Below are 27,987 nucleotides of genomic sequence, written 5' to 3'. Positions count from 1 at the left end.
TTTCATATTTTTATTAAGAATCTCCTCCACAGATGTTTAGAACTTTCTCATAAAGACTTTATAGGGCTAAGAAAGGAGTCATATGAATTGGTGCCTTCTCACTTGCCTCTATGACCCACTGAGGCATTGGAGGAGGACTTGTGTAAAGGCCACAGTCACTTAGATTACACATAAAACTGCCATTGCTGATAAATATTTGCTTAGTGGTGGTGGTTGAGCTTTGGTTTGAAGGCCATTTGTGGTGCTGATCTTTCATTTCACTCATTTTAGGTTGCTCAGCGATGACTATGGCAAGATACAGGCCTACGTGGGACTTGGCGCTCGATCCCTTGGTGTCTTGTAAACTCTGTCTCGGGGAATATCCTTTGGAGCAGATGACAACAATAGCCCAGTGCCAATGCATCTTCTGTACCCTGGTTGGTTCTTTTGAAACATATGTTTTTAAATTATTTCAAGTAGATGGCCCACCTGCCCTTCACACACACACACACACACACACACACACACACACACACACACACGTATGGGATTCCTGTTTGCTCATTTAATTCTACAGTCATCTCTTAGGAATTTTTCTCTCAAGACACAGGAGTTCCTAAGTTCAAACTTTTTAATTCATTACTTCTTATGATGCCAAGTACATCACATAGAAAAAAAAATTCAAGCACAGTTTATAAAACCTCAGCCAGACATGGGTTCATCTATTAAAAAATAAACTTCATGACACTAATTGATAACTCAATTTGACAATTACTGGCTTATTTCTAAATCTAGCTTCAGGATGGTATCTCTGTAAAAACAAGAATGCACATTCAGTCGCTGAAGTTGTCGTAGTCTCAGTGCCAGATCAAAATGATTTTATCACGACATCGTAGTGAAGCTTCCATAGAATCAATCAAAATTTTGCATTTATAAAGGATTCGCTCACTGGATCAATTTTCTCTTACTTTAATGATATAAAGAGAATTGCCTAACAATTAGAGGTATCCAGAAGTAGAATGGTCTGCCTTGGGAGGCAGTGGGTCTTATGGAAGGCCTTCAAGTGAAGGACAGAGGATCACATGGGGATGTTGGAGAGGGCACACTTGTTCAGGTATTAACTGTCTTCTGAGGTCCCTGATGTTTCTAAGAGTCTGCAGTTCTTTCATTGATTCCCAAACCTAAAGAGCTCTTTTTTGTTTTTCTCTAGAAGAAAACAAAAACTATTTATTTAGCTAACCTTTTCTAAGTGCATTTCTCATTCCCTCCTTGTTTCTTGGAAATTATTTTAATCATATTTTTGTTGCATGATACAACAAGCCCTTTAAGAAGACAGAACCAAATGAAATAACAAACATAAAACAATTTTTCTTTCTGTCTTCCAAGTCCATTTTGTACCTTTGGCCTTATTTTTCCTTTTCTTTTTTTTCCCCCTCCTTTCGAATTAGTTTTTGTCAGTATATCTGTAGATCTGGTTCTTCTGATTTTTGCTCTGCATTATTTCTTAAACATCTTGTCATATTCATTAAAGGTTTCCTACTTATTTAATGGCACTATCACGTTCTTTTGCTTTAAGGTACCACAATTTATTAACTTAATATGTAATTATCTGATTCTACTTCTTTTGCAGTTGTAAATAGAGCAGATATCTGTATAACAATACACACACACACATTTGTTCAAATAGTTCTCTTTTTTCTTTTTAAGATGTTTTTGGGATAGGGGCCTGGCAATGGAATAACTAGGTGAAAAGATATGCTTGATTGTCTGACTCATTCATTGTATGTCATATTACTCTCCAAAAGGTTTGCACAATTTCACAGTCCCAATGTGTGAGTGCTTGTTTTTCCTTAGCCCTGCTAACAATGAATTTTATTATTTTTTGCTATGTTTACAATTCTAGTGGGTGTAAAATGGTATCTTAAAGGTTTTTTTATGTCTATGATTTTGAGAGTTTTGAGCATCCTTTTCAGTGCAGTGTATTTAAACCTTGAAAAGATCATCTATTCATTTACTTTAACCAGTCTTCATAATAATATGTTATTCAGTTACGTGATTCCTTATAGATTGTGAATCATCTGCTGTATATTTGTTTGTAGATATACAAGTTTTAGTTCATATTTATAGTTTCATAGTATATAGAACTCTTAGTATGTAAACTCCCATCTATTGAGGCAAGTTGGCAATCCTTCTGTAACTTATTAGAGAATTATCTGGTATAGTGGTCAAGTTACTTTTTGACGTTTGTGTAACCAATATGTAATATAGTCAGGATTTGTACCCATGTTCTCCTAATCCTAAAGTCAGCTGTCTGTTGCAAATGAGGGAATATTCATAGAACACTATATAAATATCATGTTATTACTTCTATTGTTATTATTACAGTGGTATATGAATTACTTGGAACAAGCAGTAATTTTGATTTAATTTCATATTGTGATTACAGTGGTCATGCTTATATACTTCTACTGATACTACCAAGATGATTCAGAATATTTTATCTTGGCTACATTAGGGGCAGCTGAATCATGCAGTGGATAGAGCATCATGTCTGGAATCAAGAAGACTTGAGTTCAAATCCAACCATACATTTTCTAGCTGAGTGACCACGAACAAGTCACTTAATCTCTGTTTGCCTCAGTTTCATCATCTGTAAAATGGGGATATTAATAGCAACTACATCTGAGGATTGCTATGAGGATCAGATGATATAATAATCATAAAGTGCTAGCATAGTGTCTGGGACATAGTAAGTGCTACAGAAATGCTAACTATTATTATTTTTTTCTTTTAAGTTTATTTTTCATTTTTAGTTTACAACACTCAGTTCCACAACTTTTGGGTTCCAAATTTTTTCTCCCTCCCTCTTCACCTCCCTGCCCCCCAAGACAGCATGTAATGCAATGTAGGTTCTCCATACACCTTTGCATTGAACTTATTTACATAATAGTCCAGTTGTAAAGAATAATTATAACCCATGGAATGAATCATGAGAAAGGAGAAACAAAACCAAAAAAGAAGAAAAAAAAAGCAAATAATTTTCCTCAATCTGCATTCAGACCCCGTAATTCTTTCTCGGGATGTGTGTAGCTTTTTCCATCATGAGTCTTTTGGAGCTGTCTTTGAATGTTGCATTGATGAGAGGAGCCAAGTCTATCAAAGTTAGTCCTTACAGATACTGTGTGTCTGTAATTGTGTATAATGTTCTTCTGGTTCTGTTTGCCTCATTCAGCATCAGTTCATGTAAGTCTTTCCAGGTTATAATGAAGTCCTTCTGCTCCTCATTTCTTATAGCACAATAGTATTCCATTACATTCATATACCACAATTTGTTTAGCCATTCCCCAATTGATGGGCATCCCCTTGGTTTCCAGTTCTTTGCCACCACAAAAAGAACTGCTATAAATATTTTTGTACATACTGGTCCATTTCCCACTTGTGTGATCTCTTTGGGATACAGCCTTAGAAGTGGTGTTGCTGGGTCAAAGAGTATGCACATTTTTAGAGCCCCCTTGGACATAGTTCCAAATTGCATTCCAGAAAGATTGGATCAGTTCACAACTCCACCAGCAATGTAACAGTGTTCCAATTTTCTCACATCCTCTCCAGCATTTATCATTTTCCTGTTTTGTCATGTTAGCCAATCTGACAGGAGAGATGTGGTACCTAAGAATTGTTTTGATTTGCATTTCTCTAATGAATAGTGATTTAGAGCATTTTTTCATATGACTATAGATACTTTAATTTCTTCCTCTGAAAACTGCCTGTTCATATCCTTTGACCATTTCTCTGTTGGGGAATGATTTGACTCAGTTCCCTGTATATTTTAGAGATGAGGCCTTTATCAGAGACACTGGTTATAAAGATTGTTTCCCAGTTTTCTGCTTCCCTCCTAATCTTTGTTGCATTGGCTTTGTTTGTACAAAAACTTTTCAATTTAACATAATCAAAATTATCCATTTTGCATTTTGTAATGCTCTCTATCTCTTATTTGGTCATGAATTCTTCCCTCCTCCATAGATCTGACAGGTAAACTATTCCTTGCTCTCCCAAATTGCTTATAGTATCGGCCTTTATTCCTAAGTCATGAACCCATTTTGACTTTATTTTGGTATATGGTGTAAGATATTAGTCTATGCCCAGTTTTTGCCATACTAGTTTTCCAGTTTTCCCAGCAGTTTTTGTGAAATAGTGAATTCTTAACCCAGAAGCTGGATTCTTTGGGTTTATCAAAGAGTAGAATGCTATAGTTGTTGACTGCTACGTCTTGTGTACCTAACCTATTCCACTGATCCACCACTGTTTCTAAGCCAGTACCAAGTACTTTTGATGACTGCTGGTTTACAATACAGTTTAATATCTGGTATGGCTAGGCCACCTTCCCTAGCATTTCTTTTCATTAATTCCCTTGATATTCTGGACCTTTTGTTCTTCCAGATAAATTTTGCTATTATTTTATCCAGCTCTGTAAAATAATTTTTTGGTAGTTTGATCAGTATGGCACTTAATAAGTAAAATAATTTAGGTAAGATTGTCATTTTTATTATATTATCTTGGCCTAACTACTGATGTTTTTCCATTTATTTAGACCTGACTTTATTTGTGTGAAAAGTGTTTGGTAATTGTGTTCATGTAGCCCCTGAGTTTGTCTTGCCAGGTAGATTCCCAAATATTTTATAGGGTCTACAGTAACTTTAAATAGAATTTCTCTTTCTGTCTTTTGGTGTTGAGCTTTGTTAGTACTATATAGGAATGCCGAGGATTTATGTAGCTTTCTTTTGTATCCTGCAACTTTGCCAAAGTTTTTTTTTATTATTTCAAGTAGTTTTTTTACTTGATTCTCTAGGATTCTCTAAGTAAATCATCATATCAACTGTAAAGAGTGATAATTTAGTTTCTTCTTTGCCTATTCTAATTCCTTCAATTTCTTTTTCTTCTCTTATTGCTAAAGCTAGCATTTCTAATATCAAATTGAATAACAGGGGTGATAATGGACCTCCTTGTTTCACCCCTCTAGCTATTATTATTAGTATTAATTATTATTATTATTATATTTGTTATGTGAAGTCATATTGAGTTAGTTTCTCCACCTTTACTTAGTTCTCTCCATTGTGTTCTAAATTTCATGGTATAAGCTCATATTCCATTGTTCTCATTCTTTCTCTCTCTCTCTCTCTCTCTCTCTTTCTCTACCTCCCCCCCTTTCTCTCCCTCTTTTTCTCTCTTTCTCTCCTTCCCCCCTCTATCCCCCTTTCTCTTTCCTTCTCTTTTGCTCCCTCTCTCCCTCCCTCCCCCTCTCATTTTATGGTTTTGAAGACTAGATATAACTCCAAGGAAATATGCAAAAGTTGTAGCACTTTGAAGGTACACTATGATGGCAAGATTGAGGAATAATAGACATATAGCCAATGTACTCATCTATGATCCCTTTTGCGACGTCAACAGAAAATAAGGAAGTATTTCTTGCTTATTGGATGGATTCCTTGTCATAATACTTATAGACTATGGATATGGGCAAAAATCTTATGTGATAGGCATGGGTGGGTTATGACTTCCATCTTGGAGGAAAGTGTCACCTTGGTGAGATCTCAGGTTCATTTGACTATTTGAACAAAAGCAAAGATTTTCTAGCAGTTAGAGCTATATAAAAGTGAAATGCTGTCGGTGGAGGATAGTGAGGTTCCCATAACTTAGAGAGCTTCAAGCAGAGATTTCATGAATGTTTCTAGGAGGTGTTATATAGTGAGTTCCTGTTCATTTGTGGGCTAAATTAAGTGATCTTGGCTGTTCCTTCCAAATCTGAGATTCTATAATTCTATGTTGCTTACCTATATGAAAGAAATATCTTTACAACAACATTAAAGCCACAGTTAAAAACCTTCAACCCAGAGGAAAGGAAATTGCTTGTGACATTCTCCTGAGTTGGGAGGGAAGTTTAGGAGTAGGACAGAAGTCCTGGAAGAAACTAGAGGGAAGAAACACTCCATCATTCAATTAGAAAATCAGAATGAATTCATACATTTCTGGAGAAATGTACCATCATGGTCAAAAATGTTGACATGGACTAAATACTTAGTTTCATGTAAAATTATATTTTTGTCCAAAATGCACTTTCTACATTTGAAACTACTGGTACATGGTTCTATTTGCTGAATGTTTGTTTTATCTCCCTGTAACTAGCAAATCGTACTCTGGGAATTAAATATGGGAAGTTGTGTGGTTGTGGTGGGGAGTAGAGGGAGAACTGCCCTTCAATACATTCCTCACTTTACTCTCCAGATCTCTTAGCAAAACTTTTGGATTTTTCACTCCTTCTATTTCTAGAGATTACTTATTAAAAATAAGCTCTAAGTCAGACCAACAGAATAGGTAAAGTCGTTAATATGAAGGCATCAAAATTATCCCTCTTACAGCAAGAGGTTTTCTTAAGCTTACCACTGAACAGTCTATAGTGAGGTTGATTCTTCAGAACATTTTTGGTAAATGCAAAATGTTGGCCAAAAGTATTTGAACATCGGTTTGTGAGTCAGTGGAGTGTGGAGAAGAGGAAGTATCTGAGTGTTGGCAAATAAGGTGGAGGGGGCACATATTCATGTCCTTGCCCTGAGAGTCTACGCTGCTTTTGTTATGCCTTATTACATTAGTTTCCAATCTTTATGAGTAGGGGGACCCTTCTTTAATGTCAAAAAAAATTTATGACTTGCCAAATTATGAGGGAAGCACCATCAGACCAAAAATGCAGAATCAATAGCAGTTTTTCATCATAAATACTTTAAAAGTTCTTCTGTATTGTAGTTGTCATAATATATGTTTAATAGTAATACATATAGCTTTCTCAAAACTCTTAGTGCAGTCCTAAATTATTAAAGCTTAAATGATAGATTTTTATGTTATTAAAACTTGAGATTTCAGGGCAGCTAGGTGATGCAATGAGTAGATCAAGAGGACCTGAGTTCAAAAATGGCCTCAGACACTTGACACAATTACTAGCTGTGTGACCTTGGGCAAATCACTTAACCCAAATTGCCCTGCCTTCCCCCCTCCAAAACAAACAAATAAAAAAACTTGAAATTTCACTAAGACTTTTCAGACACCCTATAGTTGTATTTATGTTAGATAGGGTGAGACAGGTGGTATAGTGACGGAGAGTGAGATTTGTGTCAGAGCGGATAAAGGAATGTAGAAGACATGGGTTCAAGGCATGCCCTTGAAACTAAGGTTCTGTGACCAAGGGCAGGTCAGTTATCCTCTCAGTGAACCAAGAATCCTTCTAAAGCGATCAGCTACAAATTTATATTATTTTGTTTCCATATAAGAATTTCTGGTGAACAGGAGAACATTGTATACAACCATAGACATAGTGATTCAGCGGTGACTAACTTTGATAAACTTGGCTCTCCTCAGCAATACAAAGCTCAAAGACAGCTCCAAAGAACTCATGATGGAGAGGGCTAGCTACATCCAGAGAAAGAACTGTGGAGTCTGAATGCAGACTGAGGCAAACTATTTGCTCTCTCTTTTTTTCCTCTTCTCTTTTGGTTTTGTTTCTTCTCTCTCATGATTCATTCCGTTGGTCATAATTCTTCTTTACAACTTAACTATTGTGTAAATAAGTTTAATGTGAAGGTTTATGTAGAATCTATATCAGACTGCATGCTGTTTTGGGGGGAGGGGGAGGGAAGGGAAGGGAAGAAAATTCGAAACTCAAGAACATGAAGAAATAAATGTTGTAAACTAAAAATAAAAAATCTAATTAAAAAAAGAATATTTGGTCAAATTCACTTGTTAAAAAAAAAGAATTTCTGGTGAAGCCATAGTTGCTAAAAACAAAAAAATGTGTATGATATTATTAATTCAGTTCTCAGAAGCTAGTTTAAAAAAAGTCTTGTGGTTTTGTGAGCCTTTTGCAGAAAGTTTTATGGTTCTGTGGTTATCTCAGAGTGTGAGGACCACAGGTTAAACATCATATAAATAGCAACGGATTTGGAATCCAGAGGATTCAAGTTCCAATTCAGTTTACGACATCATTTGTAAGATATCTTGCAGAAAGTTACCTTAAACAACATCCTTTAATCCCTCTGTGTCTTAGTTCTCTCATCTGTAGAATGAGAGGGTTGAACTAGGTGGTCTATGGGGTCCTTTCCAACTCGAATTCCTAGGTTCCTGTGAGAGAACCTGATGATGAGTTTTTGACAAAGAGGGTTAGTCAGGATTCCAGGGGTAGGGGAAGAAGCAATAAAGGAAGGAGAAAAAGTGGTACAAGTTCCAGGACTAAGCACATAAATGCAAAGGACACACAGGCAGGTGTTCAAATGAATTCATCTCAGTGCTTAGGAAAGGAAAAAGACCTCTAGGATTTTATTGACTGTAAATGCAGTGTTAGCCAATGAACCGGTTTATTTTTATTTTTTTTTGGTTTTTTGGCAGGGCAATTGGGGTTAAGTGACTTGCCCAAGGTCACACAGCTAGTACATATTTAAAGTGTCTGAGGCTGCAATGAACTGTTTTAGATGCACAGAAAACCAAACTGATTTTTAGACTATAGCAATAGGAGCACTGTGTTTAGAACAGACAATAACATCCCTGCTGCTCCTTGGGCCCAAGGCTAGACCACACCATAAATCTTGTATACAGATTTGGACACCAGCCCTTTAAGAGGTATAGTGACAAGTTAGAAGACCTCAAGAGAAGGATAGATGGCAGAAGACCTGGAGACATTCAAATGCAAAGAGCATTTAGAACTGGGAATATTTAGCAAAGAGGAGAGAAGACCTAGGGGAGATGTAGAGGATATGATATAGTCTTAATCACCTAATCTAACCTCTGCATTTTTGCAAATGATTAAATAGGGAAAGAGAGTCAAAGTGACTTTTTTCCCCAGCTAGTATATAATAAAGCAAAAATTTAAATCCAAATCTTCTGGTGCCGATTGGAGCGTGTTTTCTCTATTGGAAGGTCTATCTTGTGGTAGGAAGAGGATATTTACTCAGCACAGTGCCCAGGGCACCAGGATGGGGCTAAAGTCAGGGAGTGATAGGAAGTTATTATCTTCACATGAAGACTGTGTACATGTCCTTGTTCTGATTTTCTGTGCTGTTTATAGTTATAGCATATTGCACTAGTTCTAAATCTTTCTGAGTAGGGGGACCCCTATTTAAAGTCAAAATTTTTTTTAGCTCACCAAATGATGATGGCAACAGTATCAGACTAAATACATAATTCATAGTAGCTTTTTCATCATAAACAGTTTAAAAGTTCATTTTTATTGAATAATTTTATCTATTTAAAAATGATGTAGGCTGCCTTCTGTATTGACGATGAATTGCTTGTCACTTTAGGTGTTCATGCAGAGGAGATAATACCACTAATGAGAGATTCTGAGGAAGCCATTCCTATGTGAGGTAGAAGGTTGGTCTAGAAGACCCCTATGTAAGCTCCTTTCTTTTTTTTTGGTAGAAGCAATTTTTTTAATCTAAAATTTAGATAATATAAGGATCAGCTAGCTTTCCTACTTTAGATTTTCCTTTTAAAAAATAATTTATGTATTTGTTTTTAGGTTTCAAGATTCACTTCTATAAGATTTTGAGTTCTAAGTTTTCTCTCACTACCTCCTCCCCAGGATGGCATACAATCTGATATAGGCTATACATGTACAATCATATTAAATACATTTCCACATTAGTCATGTTGTAAAGAAGAATTAGAACCAAAGGGGAAAACCATGAGAAAGAAGAAAAAAAAAAGAAAATAGTATGTTTTGATCTGCATTCAGACTCCGTATTTCTTTTTCTGTATTTTCCATCATGAGTCTTTTGGACTTGTCTTAGATCCCTGTATTGCTGAGACGAGTTAAGTTTATCAAAGTTGGTCAACATACAATGTTCCTGTCACTGTATACAAGGTTCTCCTGGTTCTGCTCACTTCACTCAACATCAGTTCATGTAAGTCCTTCCAGATTTTTCTGAAGTCTGCCTGCTCATCATTTCTTATGGAACAATAGTATTCTGTTACATTCACATACCACAACTTGTTCAGGTACTCCCCAGTTGATAGGCATCCTCTCAATTTCCAATTCTTGGCCACCACAAAAAGAGCTGCTATAAATATTTTTGTACATGTGGGTCCTTTTCTCGTTTTTATGATCTCTTTGGTATACACAGCAAGTACCGGTGGGTGAAAGGGTATCCACAGTTTTATAGCTCTTTGGGCATAGTTCCAAATTGCTCTCCAGAATGGCTATATCAGTTCACAACTCCACCAACAATGCATTAGTCTTCTGATGTTCCCATATCTTCTCCAACATTTATCATTTTCCTGTTTTATTATGTTAGCCAATCTGATAGGTATGATGTGGTATCCCAGAGGTAATATGATTCTATGAAATTATCTTGTTTCTGGCCCAGAGAACAGCATGCATTTCAAAGAAACTCTTTAGGACCAGATGAATACATGAGGAAAAGTGATAGGTCATAACTTTTGCTGTTCTACTGACTGAAACTCACCAGGGATGATGATGATGATGATGATGATGATGATGATGATGATGACGATGATAGTGATAGCTGATATTATAGTGCTTTAAGATTTAAGAACTTTGTTATATGTTATTTCATGTGATCCTCATGACAACCCTATGCGGTAGGGAGGTGCCTTTATTATCAATAATTTTATAGATGAGGAAACTGAGGTAGCAAGTGGTTAAGCAACTATTAAGCCAAAATTGAAATGCAAGTTAAAACAATTCTGAGATTTCACTTTATACTATCAGCGTCAAAAAGAAAAAAAAAAAGGAAAATGATAAATGTGAAAGTGTCTGTGGAAAAAATGGGCGTGTTCGTGCACTGACTGTTGGTGAACCTATTAATGGGTTCAGTCATTCAGGAAAGCAATTTAGCATTATACACAAAAAGTTATTAAAGTGTATGTGCCCTTTGACCCAGCTATAATACTGCTAGGCCTCTGCCCAAAATTGGTCGAAGAAAGAGGAAAAGGTTCTATATATGCAAAGACATTTATATCAATTCTTTTTGTGGTGGCAAAAAAACTGGGAACTAAAAACTGAATTGTCTATCAATTGAAGAATGGCTTAAAATGTTGTAGTATATGAATTTGATGAACTTTTGTGCTATAAGAAATGAAGGGGTAAATTATTTCAGAGATATGGAAAGACTCATGTGAATTGGTACAGAGTGCATGAAGTGAGCAGAACCCAAAGAGGAATTCATACCATAATATCAATATTATAAAAATGAACTCGGAGAACAGTTTATACAATAACAATGCTGTGAAAGCTCCAAGAACTATGATCATTAAAATGATCTTCTTGATTCCAGAGGATGAATCATAAAAAATGCTTTCTATAACTGAGAGGTGAAAGATAATAGGGTGCAGATTGTGACATATGTGCGTGTGTGAGAGAGAGAGAGAGGGAGAGAGAGAGAGACAGATATTTTGTATATTCATTAAGACAATTGTGCTTTACTGTACATGTTTTTAAAATAATTTCTTTTCTTTTTTCCCCCATTGGAATGCAAGGGAGAGAAAACAGATTTCTAGTAATTAAAAAAGAAGTGGCAAGGGTCCTACATATCTGGAATGTTACATGTACTTTAAGATGAGGTCATCTTATTATTATTAATTTAACTTCATTGTTATATTTTGTTAAAATAGACCTCACAAAATAGGAGTGATCTGTAAATGTTTTTCATGTAATAGCAAAATCCAGTAATAAAACTTCAAAAAAAACATTCAATGTGAGAGGGAAGAGTGGTGTTAGAGAGATGTAATGAGGCTTTCTTGTTTTTAGCAGTGTTAAATATCAGATGAATTCTGTTCAATCCTACACATAAATATATAGAGTATCTCAAATGTGTCTAATGCTGTGTGGAAGTCTGCGCTAAAAGCCATCATGCTCAACAGTTGTAATAAATGACATTTTAATGATCTACCAACTAATGACCTAGCCCTAATGAAGCTTGGTAGATAGCAATTTAAAAGTGCATGCCTGCCTTCCAACCTTCTATCCCTTTTGAGAGTCATAGAAATATTATCCCATTTAGCTAATTTGTAGCCTAATGAGTTCATTGCATTATTCATGTGTTCCTTTTTCAGACAGTAGAAAAACAAAATCTCCTGTTAAACTAGGTTGCTTTTAGAGCCCAGAGTTCCAGAGCTAAGAAGACCATAGTAGTGATTTTTTAGTTCTTTACAGTAGCCACAATATAAATACTCAGCCCCTTCCAATTGTTTCCCATGCATTCTGTATACAAAACCATCTCCAGATATGTTGTCTTAAGACATCCATCCCCGAGACACCATGAATTCCTAAGAGTTAGCGTCAGTTCTTTGCAGGCAATGACCACAACCAGCCTAGTTTGTTGTCAGTCATGACTAGGAAAGCAAATCTCTTTCCTTTTTTTCATTTTAGAAAAAGGGCAGTGTTTTAGAAAGAACTGGACTGGAGACCTGACTTCAGCTTCCAGCTCTGACATTTACTAGCTTTGTGACTTTGCATGAGTCATTTAACATCTCTGAGATTCTGTTTCCTTAGTGGTGAAATGAAAATAATACTTGTCCTACCTATTTTGCAAGAGGGTTGAGAGGAAGATGCTTTATAAACCTTCAAGGGTTATGTATATGTATTGTGTATATGTGTGTGATGGTTTGGGGGTGGTTGTGGTGGTGGTGATACAGGATGTGGAATGGGAAGGGAGGGAAGGTCCAGTCCTAGGATTACATTGATATAGCAAACTCCTTAAGTTAAGAAAGCTCCTGTTGCCCTGTAATCAACAATTGTTCTGCAAATTGAAGTCTTAGAGGAAATGTTGCCTTAGAAGAAGTGAGAGGTTAAGTATCTTGTCTACACTGCCTCTGTGTGTCTAAGACCCAGTCTTTATCCACTATTCTACACTTATTCTATAAATTCTACTGGTATTATTTTTCAAAATAAAACTTAAACTTTCAATTTTATAAAAGATGTCCATGTTCCTTTAAAAAATTGATACATGTTTACATGTACTATCCTTTGTAATTTCACAACCTGTAGTATTTTACATGTGAATTTTATATATGTATATATGGCATGAATGGCATATACATATATGTACCATGTATACATACACTGTAATATTAGCTCATATTTATGTAGCACTTTAAGGATCAGTACTGCAAAAAGCAATATCCCTATTTTATAGATGAGGAAACTCTCTATGTTAAGGCACCTGTAGGTCCATGCCTTTTTCTTCCCTCCTCCTTCCCGCCCTCCTCCTCCTTCATATCTCTCTCCCATTGTGTGTGGTCTTTCCTACCACTACCTACTTTTGGGGTTGTCCTTTTGCTTATGTGGTAGAGATTGTAGCATTTAGAGTTTAGAAGGAATGTTAGAGATAACAGTCCAGTCCCTTTAGCTGACAGAGGAGGAAATCAAAGACCCGGAGGAATCTAATTGGTCACAATAGTCAGAAATAGTGGAACAAGGTTTCAATATCAGGTCTTAAGTCTGTAGACAGCATCATTCAGTGAAACTTCCTTGGCATTTGGAATAAGACAGAGTAGGAGAGAGTTGGCTTTGAATCCTAGCTCTGCTACTTCTTGCCAATTTGACCTTTTTAAACTTCCTGGTTTTTAGTTCCTCCATCTATAAAATGAAGGGCTCAAACTAGCTTACCTATGGGACTCCTTCAGCTCTAAATCTAATGCTTTTTCTGCTTCCTGCCCCCCCATTCTTTTCTACCACAGACTCAATTCTTTGATTTGATTTCTCATGTTGCTTTCATGCAGTTAACATAACCAGCCTGCACCCCATTCTGAGGCCATTTATTTTCCAAGGTTTGGTTGATTTAAGCTTGAATTGTAGCCTCCTTTAACTCAGGGTCTGAAACATTACCAAACTTTCCTGTGGTAGGGAGGATAGAGGCAGATATGGAGAAAACATGTGATCTGGGATTTTTCTGCTCGTCCTAAGTCCTCTTACCATTTCCCCTCAACCAGCTCTAGCAGTGGCAGCCAGGAACCCATAGGAAAGTGGTACACGACAGTAGCACAAGAACCAATTTCGTTCCAAATACTTGCATAAAGTCTGCTACTGGTGACGAGCATAGATTTACAATTGGAAGAGCCCTTAGACACCATTGAATCCAAACACATCATTTTACGGATGAAAAAACTGAAGCACAGAGAGGCTTAGCAACTTGCCCGAGTGGAAATCAGTAACAAATAGCAGAGCTAGGATTCTAACTCTCATCATCTGATTCCAAACCCAGCCCTCTTTCCACTATACTACGGTAACTTCCTAAGCTTGGAAGAGAAACCCCAAATCTTTTATGTTGAATGGCGCTATTTAATCAACAGTTTACTTCGTAATTATGAAATATTGACTTTGTCTGAGGCATTTCATAGGTACTGTGTTTCATTTAAGTGGGGAAAGCCATAGATTAAAAATCATAGTCGAATTTGAATCTAAGTTCTGCCACTTGCTAAATATGTAACTTTAGGAAGATACTTCCCCTCTTTGGGCCAACTCAGTATCAACATCTCTAAAATGGGGGGATGACCCAGCTTCATAATATAATCAGTTGCTAAGTAAACATAGATGTTAAGATATTACACAAATCCTGTTCAAAAGGAGGTTATAATCAAATAGGGATGGGGGACAGGGAGAGGGCAAACACCCTTCTTCCCTTTAGTAGTTTAAGTGCTAAGAAATAGAATAAAATAAGAAATGTGAGAAGGGACGGAGCACTTTTACTTGTGGGGAAGGGGAAGAGTGTCAAGGAAGGCCTCATGGAGGAGGTGGCACCTGATTTAGGCATTGAAGGAAGGAAAATACTTTCAAAGTTGGTGGTGTGGTTGGGTGAAGGGGGCAAAGAAAGCTGCAGAACAATCTATTCCAAAGATGGAAAGTAATGAGAACAAGAAAAGACGCAGGATAGGGTAGGATGAGATCAAGAGACTGGTATAAAATAGCATCTTTTCCAGTTAGGATGTTGGACAGGCATCTAAGGCAATGACCAGGGCCTAAGGGAATAGGACTTTTGTGAGCAGAGTAGCCTGAGAGCTTGCTAAAACAGAGATGTAGTAGCAGAGTAGCAGAGAGAGCTTGCTAAAACAGAGATGTAAGAGCACAGTGGGACCACCAAGAAATAGTAACCCTTACTTGCACTACTTACTATATGGAGTTGTGAAGAAAATGCTTTGGATATTCTAAAGAGCTATAAAAACATAAATGGTAATGATGATATTGGAAAGACCAAATTTTCTCTGGGGAGAAAAATGTTTATATCTTCTCATTTTTTTTATCTTCTCATTTTTTTCGAAGCAAACATCTTTGCATAATTCATGCTGTGACCTGTTAGCAAAATGGAGTCCCTACAATATGGAAAAAGTGTAATGGCTTTAGTGAAAGGCACTGCAGAGGTTCCTGTGTGTTGGCAAGGTTTATTACACATTCTCATGGCTGCTAAGCAAGCCTTTCCCTAGGGCACTAGTAGGAAGCTTGGTGTAATGCAGCATTGCTGAGTGTTACAGGTTCCCTCAGTCCTTTTGAAAACAGCTGCTTTAGGAAGTGCTCAGAATATCACCATATGGTTACAATCCAGGATTGCTGGTTGTCATAGCTTAATGCTATGTGTTAAACAGTGAATTTCAGTTTTGTTTCCAAGATAATCAAAGGTGGAGATAACACCTTGGAGATCATCTCCTTGAACTCATTCATTTTACAAAATCAGTAAGAAATAAAAAGTAGCAAAGTCAGGATTTGAACCCAGGTTTTCTGACTCTATCATCATGGTTCTTCTCATTATTTCATACTCCTCACTCCAGTTGAAATGGATTTTTTTTCAGATACATGCTTTTTCACTACATATCTTAGGCAGTATATCCATTCAATATGCTATGAAGTGTATGCAGTGCTAAAGTGGTAGGGCCAGAGTCAAGGGAAAGAAACAAAAACACAAAATGTGGTGTGAATCCTGATTCAGATGCTTTCAAGTTGTTTGACCCTGAGTAAGACCCTTAAGTTTATTTGAGCCTGTTTACTCATCTGGACAGCTGTTGTGAAGATCTAGTGAGATAATAGATGTGTAAGACGCTGCAAACTCTAAATAACTTATAAATGCTGGCTGTTAGCACCTTCAAGCAGATGATGCCCTAAACTGTCTAGTAATATTTTAATGAAATGTTGGGTCTATTTTACCACTTCTGCCTCTTGCTGTCTTCCCCAGAGTACTTAGCAGATAAACATTTCAAAATCCATGGGGGACAAGCCTAAATCCAAGTGTTAGATAAGTTAGACTACTCAGTTCATAGGTTCTAGAGCTAGAAGGCACTTTAGAGATCATCTAGTCTACCTCACTGCCTACCTTCATCCACTTCCATTTTACAGATGAGGAAACTGGGTCCCATAAAGAAATGCTTGACCCACGGTCACATAGCTAGAAGGAGATAGTAGAACTAAGATCCAAACGTAAGTCGCCTGAGGGTGGTTCTTAAATATCTTCTGTGGAAATTTATGCTGGTTGGTTGAAGTCCATATACAAAGATCCAGGTATGTTGATCACTTTCTGGTCTACATATTATTTCATGCTTTGACATGTTGTTATCTTGTCATCATTTTCCTAGCCCAGATTTGAGTAAGCCTTTAGTTAATATTCAGTTAATATCCTCTGCCTTTCATGGATATATGGATGATAAGATTTAAAGCTGGAAGGGGCTTGACTTCTGACTTTTATAGGCAAGGAAATTGACCCATGGAGAAGATATGACTTATCCAGGGACCCAGATGCTTAGCTGGGATTTGAATCCAAAGTCTCTGACTGAATTTTTTTATTTTTCTATTATGCCACACTGCTTGTCCAAAAAACAAGGTCTGTTAGCCTCTATCCCATTGATCCTCCAATTTTCCATCCATTCTAGGATTCCATCAATTATCTCATGGAGGGCATTTACTTCTATCCTTTAGGGACTTGTGAGTTTATCAACATAGACACTTCCTCCATTAATGTATACTGCAGCACTTCTAAGTCTCCATAGATCACAGTCATGAGTTTCCATAGCCAAAGAAATTAATTATTGAGTGGTAAACCTGGTAATGAATCTCTCTGAACTCTGGTCCTCACATAGTACATCCAGTCTGTCACCAAGCCTGTACCTCAAGCCTTCCTAGCATGATAGATAGCATTTTCCAAAGAACCCAAGGTGATCACAAGGCAACAGCGTAGAACTTGATTGAAGGAGTTGTACGAGATTTTCATATTTCAATGACATAACATTATTTTGATTAATGGACATATCACTTTTAGAAGGAAGGATCAGAGTTGAATTTAGATTATGAGCTCCTTGACTACTTTTGCATTACTCTGTAACCCTAGTACTTAAAACAGTGCTTGGCACATAGTAGGTGCTTAATATATGTTTTGACTTCTCAAACAATCCCAGGAAAAAATCGTTATATGACGAGAGGGACTGGGACTGATATTGCTTCTTAAAATCTCATTAATATTGACTATTACATTGCTTTTTGCTTTAGTTATTCTTCTCTGAATGGTTTCAGTAGGAAAATGTACCCCCATCTACCCTATCTTGTTTATCATCCCATCTTCAGAGTACCTTTAACGTAGATAGTTCACCCCTATCGTGGCAGATCCAATGAAGATTATGATAAAGGATTTCAATGTTGTAAGTAGATTTTAATCTTGTTTCTTTAGAACCTCTTTGTTTCAGGAACTTCTTTATTTTCCATCTTATTTGGACAACATATGCACATAATAGTATTACCTTAGCTAAAAGACTCATGCATATCCTATTGAATAAATATTAGTTAAAAGGATGGTGGTTTCTTCTGAATTAATTTGTCAATTAATTAATTTCTTAAGCATCCATTAAGTCAGCCATATCAAGGCTTAGCCAGATAAGTCTGTCATTTGCTCTGCCATAGGCCACCTCTCCTTACCAAGAATAGGGAATCTTACATCTGGACCTCCAGAGACTCTCATCCCTGACTCCCACCCTATAGTAGACAGCCTCCTTAGCTTTGGGATGCTTTGTGAAGTAGAACTTACTGGGATTTGAGGGTGAGTCAGTCAAGTCTCATTTCAGTCTTCTCTATTTGGTCAGTTTCAGAACATATTTCATCCTATCCAACTATCCACCAGACGCTGGGGCCCTAAATAGCAAGGTCGTTTTGTCATTTGCCCTGCTACCTCCCAGGTACCCTCCCTGCTTTCCACCTTTTCCGTGGGGAGGAATAATCAAATTAATATTTGAATTTTACCCTGGCTACTGGAAATATCATTACAATCTACTGTTCCACTCACCACCCATGAGTGGCTAGAACAAAGCTTCCTTTCCTGGCCACCACTTCCTGATATGAGTTATATCCCTTAATAGAATCTGAGCTTTGTGGCAGCAGATATGGTTACACTTTTGTGTTTGTATCCTCAGTGCCAAGTAAATGTGTGATTCATGGTGGGTATTTAAATGTTTGTTGATTGATTGAGAAGGGAGGCACCATGGTGTTAGATAAGCAATACATAAGTTGTAGTTAGAAGATTTTTATTTGAATCTCAGCTCTACCACTTACTACCTGTGTTACCCAGGGCAATTCACTTTCCATTTCGGGGTATTTTCATCTATAAAGTGAAGGAATCAGACTGGGTGATCTCTAAAGTCCCTTCTAGCCCATAATGTTATGTTCCTACTATGTGCAAAATATGTACTAGGAAATATTACAATGAAAATAGTTATTCTCTCATGTGGAAGGGTAAGAGTTCTTTAAAAAAAACGGTTTATTAGGGCTATCAGAGGTGTTCAGATGAAGAAACTCTTCATATTTTTCCCCACCCCCTCACCTCAAAGCCTAATGGATCTTGTTGACCGTGTCCTCAGTAAAACACAGACATGAACAGCATTCCCTCCCTGCCTTAGGTGTTGGCAGATCAGGACTTATCATTGATGCTGGGATCCTTAACCCAATTGTGTTAGTGCAACAACTAGCATGTACCACAAGCTTTTTTGGGTATGTTATTAGTGATAACTAAAGGAAACAAGACAATTTATAGGAATTTCTGCCTGATTTGATGTCCTTCTTTTTACAGTTGTAGCAAATTGCCATCTGCAATTGCTAAAACAATATTTTAAGTATAGACTTTCTTGTGAATCTCTTGGAAGATGAAGTTAGAAATACACCACTTTTGCAAATGATGACCTTCTGACTGGGTACCTCTATCTCTTTTTAGAAGGGCACCTTTATTAGTTACTTGAACTGTGTTTCTGTTAATTCTAGAGGAAGCCATTTCATTGGACCAAAGATGTGCTGGGATGTACAGAGAACATGGGCACCCATCTTGCTTAAAACTGTACAGACTAATAACAGAAGTTCATATACCCATTTTCACAGCTTGTTGCTCACAAAATCTATATGAGGAAACAGCATTATTTCCATTTTACAGATGAGGAAAATGTAGGTTAAGTGACTGGTTCATAGTTACACAGTTAAGTGATGAACCAATGTAGGAAAGAGTGCTAGATTGTGAAATCAGAAAATATTGGTATGAATCCCAGATAGTTTTTTTTTACTGTGTGACCTCAGACAAATCCTAGCACCTCAGTGGGCTTCAGGTTCCTCATCTGTAAAATCAAAAGTTTTTACTAGATGGTTTTTGAAGTCCAACCTGACTCTAAATTTATGAAACTTTGAGCCATGCCTTCTGATTCTAACTCCAGTCTCATTTTCTCCTCTGAAAGTTAGGACAGGAAAGTTTTCATGGCATTTTTGATCCAACCACTGACCTGTCTGGCTTTCTTTAAGTCCCAGCTAAAATTGTACCTTCTACAGGAAACCTTCCCTAAACTCTCTTAATTCCAGTTGTTTTTCTCTTTTAATTATTTAATATTTATCCTGTATATAGCTTGCTTGTGGTCTTCCCCATTACATTGTAAGCTCCTTAGGGAGAAGTATGGCCTTTTGCCCCTTTTCGTAACCCGAGTGCTTAGCAAAGTGCCTGGCACATTTTATTGATTGATTAATATCTTTATACTTTATCATCATGTTAAAGGTAAGAAGGCTTTATTTTTCATACATTTTAACTCATGGAAAAGTGTGAATGCAGATGAAACATATCAATAACAAGAGAATTAGACCTATTTACAACCTGTTTTTCAGTGCTGAGAGTCTCTGTGAATTAATTATCCATAATTATTATTTTGTATTATTAGTTTAATTATCCATTAATTCAACTGATGTTGATTCAATTCAGCAAACATATGGACAAATGGTCTGTATGAAAGAATAGTTAAAATTTGGAAAGTTAGAGTGGGACAAATTACATAGGTCCTTGAGTGCCAGGTTTATGAATTTGGACTTTATCCAATGGTTGAGGAGTCATTGACATTTTTTGAATGGATGCTCTGAGAGGATTAATCTCTCAGGGGTATGAAAAATAGAGTGAATTTAATGAGATTTTTATGGATGGAAATAAATAGTAGCAGTACTGAGGCACTAAGTCCTGGGTGGATTGGACTGTCCACTTATGATTCTTTTAGGAAACATGGTGACAAGCTTGAAGGTATAGAACCATAAACTAGACATTTCATTTGATTGGCAGTATGAGAACTATGCATCATAGCAGTATATAAATTTAGAAAAGCATATATCTTCCCAATATCCCCCCTTCTCTTTTTTGGAAGGAATGGAAAAAGCAAAGCCAAAAAGTGATTGCGCTTTATTATACTTGTAAAGAAATGCATCTATAATTGTATTACAAGGCTTTACTGTGACCTTTTATTGCTCTTCAAAATATTCAAATTCTTTACAACATCAGGTTTTGAATCGTTCTGATTAATTCAGTCAGAGCCTGCTAGGAGCTTAATTAGAGCTTGCTGGGATAAAAAGTATGTGCCTTAATTATAAAAGGTAGCAGAGTGCCATGGGGAGAAGAAGGGTGCTTCAGGCTGTTCTTGAAGACTAGCTATTCTGGGAAAGGAGAAAGTATCAGATCAAATGAATTCAAGGCATTGTGGCTGTTAGTAACCTAGTGAATAGCAAAATTATGTTGGCATGCAATAAACAATGGCATATTGAGAATAAGCTGAGAGAACCAAAATTTAATAATCACAGTCAAGTCAAGAAAAGATAGTAATAGATTTTTATACTTTATCTTTTTTTCCATTTCTTCATATTATTTACTGTGTTTTATAAATAAATCTTTTTTATTATTATTGTGATCATTTTTCTCATATAAATTAACATATGTGTCTCTCTCTTGTCTCTCGTGTCTCTGCCACACTAAATGGAGCACTAGGTAAGAGTCAGAAAGACCCGAGTTCAAATCCTGCCTCATTATTTGTGTGGCCCTGGACAAATTACTTAACCTCTCTGAGCCTCAGTTTCCTCCTCTGCAAAATGAGAGGGTTGGACCCAGGACTAAATCTAAGACCTTATGAATGACCTCAACCTTCTATCAGAACTAAACAAGGAGCAAATCATGAGATCACAAGTTCTGGGAGCCTGGAGGAAGACAGCAGAAGCCTTGTTTTATTTAGACTGACCCTCAAGTTGTCAAAAAAAAGAATAATAATAGTAGCCAATTAATAACAACTAACTAATATGGTACTTACTATGAGGACACAGTTCTGTTTGCTCTGAAGCTCTGGTTTTGTCATCTTGTCCAGTTTTCCAACTTGAGGTGTTCTTTGGGATACTGGCTGTCATAAATTTCACAGAGGGAAGTAGCATCACAGAATTTAGAGTTGGAAGAGGTTTGAAATGTTCTTATATAACCCTAGCCACCTTGGCTCACCACCTTCGCTCCTTAACTCCTCGGGCATCCAATCCATTGACAAATCTTACTGTCTTAATGAGGTCATTAGGGTATATCCCCTTCTCTCGGCTAATGTCACTGAAATCCTGGTTTGGACCATCACTTCGCGGTTTTACTATTGCAATAGCTTTCTAACTGTTCTCCGAGCTGCAACCCCTCTCCATTCCAGTCCAGCTGCCAAGGCAATTTTTCTGAGATGTTTGTGAAAATTGGGCCCATTTTATTAAAATATGACACTATTACTAATAATCATAATGAAAGGGAAGGGGGAAGAAGGAAGAATTTGAGTACCTACTGTGCACTAAGCACTTTACAAATATTATTTCATTTGCTTTTCAAAACATGATCAAATGGGTAGGTGCCATCATTATCTCCATTTTACAGTTCAGGAAACTGTGGCAAACAGAGGTTAAGGGACTGGTTCACGGACACAGGACTGACTACTAAATGTCTGAGGCTGTACTTGAACTCAGGTTCTCCTGACTCTGGGGCCAGAACTTTATCCTCTGCACCACTTAGCTGCTCGTGTCATCACCTTGATCAAGGAGCTCCAGTGGAACCTTGCTTCATCCAGCATCAAATGTAAAATCCTTTGGCATTTAAAGCTCTTTGTAACTTGCCCCCTTTCTGCTTTTCTAGCCTTGCTTCTCTTCCCACGCTCTCTGATCCAGCTACCTTGGCCTATTTGCAATTCCTTAAACAGTTGATCTCCCACCTTGCAACCTCTCACTGGCTGTCCTCCATGTCTAGAATGCTCTGTCCTCTCATGTCTGTCTTCAGGACTCAGCTCCAAATTCCACCTTCTGGGGGAGGCCTTTCTTGGGCCTCACAGCCGCTAAAGCTTTCCCTTTTGAGATTACTTTCACTTAGCCCGTCTAAGCTTTATGTGTACAGAGATATTTATACGTTCTCTCTCCCATCAGAATATGCTCCTTGAGAGCAGAAACTGTTTTTAATTGCCTTTCTTTATATTATTAGAATTTAACAGTATCTGGCACAGAGTAAATGCTATGTATGCCTTATCTATACTGAGACATTTATATATTCTCTCTCCCATTAGAATATGCTCCTTGAAAGCAGACTGTTTTTAGTCATCTTTCTTTATTTCTCTAGAGCTTAACAGTATCTGACAAATAGTATAAGCTTACTTAATAAATACTTATTGACTAACTGACCCCAACCCCTGCATTTTTCAGATGGAGACCCTAAGACACAGATGAGAGAAGTAGCCTGTCCAAAGGCGCTAGAAAGCAGGATAGACACGATTTGAATATTTTTTTTTTACTTCAAATTTGACTCTCTTTCCACTACACCAAATTAGTGTAGAGTTTATAAAGAGCAAAGCTGTTAAATCAATTGCCAAACTGCCAACTGGGTAGTTAAATGGTCTTTTAACAATGGTGCACAGATGCCTACAATGATGTCCAAGGAAGTGGGGAAGCAGAACAAGAGGATTTATGTGGTCAAAAATATTTCCTTTATCCCAGTTTTCTGTCTCTGGGTTTTGGGTTCTCTTTTTTCACATACTTAGTTATCTTCTGTTTTGTATTAGAATCATCACAGAATCTTATTCAGAGTTGGAAAGGACTTTGAGAGGTAAGGTTAGATGAATTTTCATTGTACAGATGATTAAAATCAGGCCCCGGGTAGAGATTTGAATTGACCAGGGACACGCCAATGCTCTTTCTCCTACCCAATCTTTCTCCAGCACAACCTGGCTTATCCCCTGAGATAGCAAGCTTCTTAAAGCCCTGTTCACTGTATCTAGCATGTTCTAACCCCAAGGCTGTCTCTCTCGAATAATTGTACATTAGAATCAAGTGCTGAATCAGGGAGCTGGCTCCAGCTAGAGATTGGGTGGAGAACTGGAATTCTCAGCACAGCCTTTGGGAACCTGGGTTCAAGTAAGGCAGAACATTGTCAAGGGCCTGCACCACTCTAAACTTGGAAAGGACTTGATTGGCATCAAAAAGTGCCCTGTTCTTGGCTAGAAGGCACCCAGCACAGTCTAGCATTTGGCTGGCTCCCCTGAGGGCGATAGACCATGGTGATCTGTGATCTACCCATTTCAGTCTGAGGTTGGTCAGCACTTTCCAGCCTTGCTGCACTGGCCTAGCCTCCCCACACTCCCCGTGGATAGTAAGGCAGCCTCCTCCTTGTTGGGAGATATGAAGGGCAGAGCAACTTCTGGCTGAGAAACAGCAAAAAGAATAATTAATGAGCCTCCTGGGCTACAAGCTGACATTGTTCTGTGTTGCAAACACTGGAGCAGGTTGGCTTGATAATGTGGAAGAGGACAATAAAGCAAGCCATAGTTCCTCTATAGTTTAATTTCCAATAGCACATCTTCCCCAAGATTGTCTTCAACAGACAATCTTGTCACACCTTGGGCTGCCTCTCCTCTATTGTGGAGATATTTTCTCCTCCATCATCAGTCCCCAACTCAGCAGTAACACTCCTATGAGTCTGGCTGCTCTGGGACATAGTGGTACCCAGAGCTGATAAAGTTGTGAGTCAAGCCCCAATACCGATGGATGTGGAGAACAAGATCTATTGATTCCCCACTGTGTACTTAATGCCATGCGAGATGCTGTGGGGTAGCAATGGAAAGGCACCCATGAGGAGTTTATCATCTAGTTAAACATGATAGAGATGTGTGAATTAATTTTGTGAACAAGACAGTATTTTTTTTAAGGATCACGTTGTGCTAAATTATGAAATTCAGACAAGTACAGAAGGATTCAATAGAAGTAAGAGTCATTGGGGGTGGTATCATCAGGGAAGGCTTCATAGAAGAAGTAAGAGATGAAATGAGCTTTGAAGGATGAATCAGATATCGGTAAGAAACTGTGAAAAACGACACAAAGGCATAGAGATCACAATGAGCAAATCATGTAGTGGCGAGAAGATTTATTTAGAAACCCAATTCATTAGTATCTCAGTGTTTCACTTTAGTGGGGAGAGAGAAAATAAAACAACAATTTTCCATGTAGCAGAGATTTTTTTTTTAAATCCCTGTTACTTCCCAATATCCTTTTCTGAACTGTCCCTTATAACAAAGAGATATAATTTACATAAAACAATCTAACATTTTAACATCTGAAAGTATATATAGCTTCTATATCCATAGTCTACCACCTCTCTGTTGGGAAGAATGAAATAAATGTTGGTATCAGTCCATGGAAATGGACCTCATTTATTTAATGACCTCATTTATTCATCATTGTGTTGATCTAAATTTTAATATGCTTTCCCTTTACATTATGATCATTTTATTTTTCCCCATGTTCTGTTTGCTTTATTTATCCAGGTCTTTCCTCTAACTTCCTTATATTCATAATTTCTTATGGCATAGTAATACTATTTAATAGTCATATACCACAGTTTATTCATTCATTTCTCAATTGGTAGGTACCCACTTTCTTTTTTTTCCTTTCCCACTTAAAGTGACTATATATATGTATATATACATGTGTATATATACATATATATGCACACACATATATTTATGTGTATATATGTATACATAGGCAGCTAGGGTATTTTTAATGTTTTGGCATTATGGATAGGGAGAATATACATTCTACTGAAAGCAGTAAAATTTATCTTTGTAAGTTTATAGACTCCTATTCCATTGTAGAGTCTATGTGGGTTTGCATAGAATATGTATGAATTTGACTAATTTTATTCGATCCTTTAAAAATAAGTTTCTGCTTTTAGATTTTTAAGCATAACATCTGAATCATGATCTATATTACGTCTGGAGTTCAAGTTCTTATTTTTAATGGATGCTGAGGTCAGTCACTTAAATTCTCGTCAGCCTTTGCACAGTAACAAAAAAAAATGGGTACATCTTTCTCTTACCCAACCTAATCATCTAGTTAATGGTGCAAAGGGACTCTAATGGGAGTTTTCAAATCCGTTTTTAGCCAAAGGTGACTCCTTTCACCTTTTCTTGATCCCCACCCTCCCTTAATGATAGTGCTTTCTCCTTTAGAATTATCTCCAATTTACTGTATCTGTTGTTCATTCATAGTTGTTTACATGTTGGTTCCCTCATGAGACTGTGAGCTCTTTAAGAACAGGGACTTTTTTTTGTTTTTTACTTTTTTTGTAGCTCTATTGCACAGTGCCTATCACAGTAGGGGTTTAGTAAATGCTTACTGACTTTGCCACTTTATCAGTGTCCTTAAATTGTGTAAACTTGAACAAAGGCCTCTTACTGCATGCTTTTAAAGCTTGATAGTTTTGGATTAAAAAAAATATGAGACTGACTCTTAGTATATGTCCAGGAAATGTCGAATTTGATTATGTATATTTTATTGTTTATCGATGTAGTTCCATTTACTTGGAATTTAACTTTCATGAAAACCAAAAACTAACCTCATTTATAAGCATTTTCATTCCCATTTCCTTGTGTTTTAACCTCTTATTTGGGGCAGCTAATAGGATGCATGCTACTTACAGGGAGAGTTATCAACAATGGTCCTGCCGTAGCACTTGAACACCTTTCATTAACGTTGGGGAAATGGATCTGAAAAAAGCTATTAGATTGTTGCCGAGAACAGGAAGTTGTGGGGTTTAGCCCTTCTGAAGCGCACTTTATAGAATGTGTAAGTGCTAAGCCATCACCGTAGTGGCCATCTAATCCAAACCCTTCATTTACAGATGAGGTTGGGATTGAGGTCCAGTGATGGGAAATCATTTGTCCAAGATCATACAACAAGTTAGTGGCAGAACAAGTTTCGAAACTGAGATCTCTTGTCCCTGAATTCTACGTTCTTTCCGTTACACCTCCATTTTCACTTCATTTCCTCTTCCTCTCAAGCTGCTTTCTTGCTCACTGTGAATAAGCACAGAGGAAGATATTTCTCAAGGCTGTGACGTTGAGTACCTTGTACAGGCCTCACAGTTCATCTCAGACACAAAGGTATCTAGTACCTAGTTCCATAAACTGTGGGGTAGCAGAGGACACCAGTGACCCGTGAAGATCATAGCATCATTGAATTAGAGCTGGGAGGGTCCTTGGAGGCCATCATGTCCAATCCTCTCACTGTACAGATCGGCAAACTGAAGCTAACATAAGTTAAGCAGCCAGCAAGTGTTTGAAAGAGGACTGGAACTCAAGTCTTCCTAACTCTAAGCACAGAGCTTTATCCACTGTGCCTCAGGATGTCAAGCCTTTGAGGCTATTTAATCACATATGTTCCAAGCCAGCCTCTAGTTACAACACTGAAATGAATGCTGATTTAAAAAAAAATAAAAAAGAAAGAAAAGGTGCCACCTATGATTCATTGGGGCTGACATCATTATTTGCTTATTTATTTATTCTAAAAAATCATTTTTTGTTTGAACCTCCGATTTCCGTGGCATGGGGAACTCCTAATGGGGAAACCACTTCGGCCAAATTAGACGTAAAATTACTTTCCCTCTATGGGGGCTTGTCCAAGATCATTCAGCGAGTACATGTCATTGGAGAGACTTGAACCCAGGCCCTTCTGATTCTGAGTCTAGCCCTTAGCTACTGTACTATGCTACTTCTGTTCTGTTAGACGCATTTTAATTTTGACATATCACCACCATCATCATCTATAAGTGCTTATTCTATGGGTACCACGCTCAGTACTTTATATTATCATCTCATTTGATCCTCAAAACAACTCAGAAAGGTAGGTGCTATTATTATCCCCATCTCACAAATGAAGAAACTGAGGCAAACAAAGGTTAAGTGACTTGCCCATGTCCATGCAACTAGTAAACATCTGAGGTTAGATTTGAACTCAGGTCTTCCTGACTCCAGGTGCAGTGCTCTATACACTGTTCTTAGAGATTATCTAGTCCAGTTTCCTCCTTTCACAGTTCTGGCCCAAAGAAGTCCAAGGATAAATCCAAAGCTATATGAATCTGATATCTTATTTATTATATTTGAGAACAAGTGTTTGGAAGTTTGGAGTGATTCTGGAGCCAATAGGAATGAGTCATACTTGATAGGGCTTTTTTAAAAAAAATATATCTGAGGTATCTCAACATGTTCAACATGGAACTTATTTCTGAAATTACTTTGTTTTTTTCCCTTTGTATCGTTAGTACCTGGAACTTAGTCAGCACTTAATAAATAGTTGTTGATTGATTATATAACAGAACTCTTGAAACAAACAAAACTTGGATTATTTTACGTAGATTTTTTTTTCTG

General features: G+C 37.2%; 1 protein-coding gene across 1 annotated transcript in view; it reads left to right on the top strand.

Moving 5' to 3' along the window:
• The first annotated feature begins 272 nt into the window (after positions 1 to 272).
• Positions 273 to 27,987, top strand: part of RNF144A (ring finger protein 144A) — a 66,414-nt gene continuing 38,699 nt past the window's right edge. The window contains exon 1 of the mRNA XM_036751809.1: positions 273 to 416. Within this exon, the coding sequence (XP_036607704.1) occupies positions 282 to 416 (135 nt within the window). The 5' untranslated portion in view covers positions 273 to 281. The remainder of the gene's footprint in view (positions 417 to 27,987) is intronic.

This window comes from Trichosurus vulpecula, chromosome 3 (genome assembly GCF_011100635.1).
Source record: "Trichosurus vulpecula isolate mTriVul1 chromosome 3, mTriVul1.pri, whole genome shotgun sequence".
NCBI lineage: Eukaryota > Metazoa > Chordata > Mammalia > Diprotodontia > Phalangeridae > Trichosurus > Trichosurus vulpecula.
This window is presented reverse-complemented; position numbering and strand designations above follow the sequence as displayed.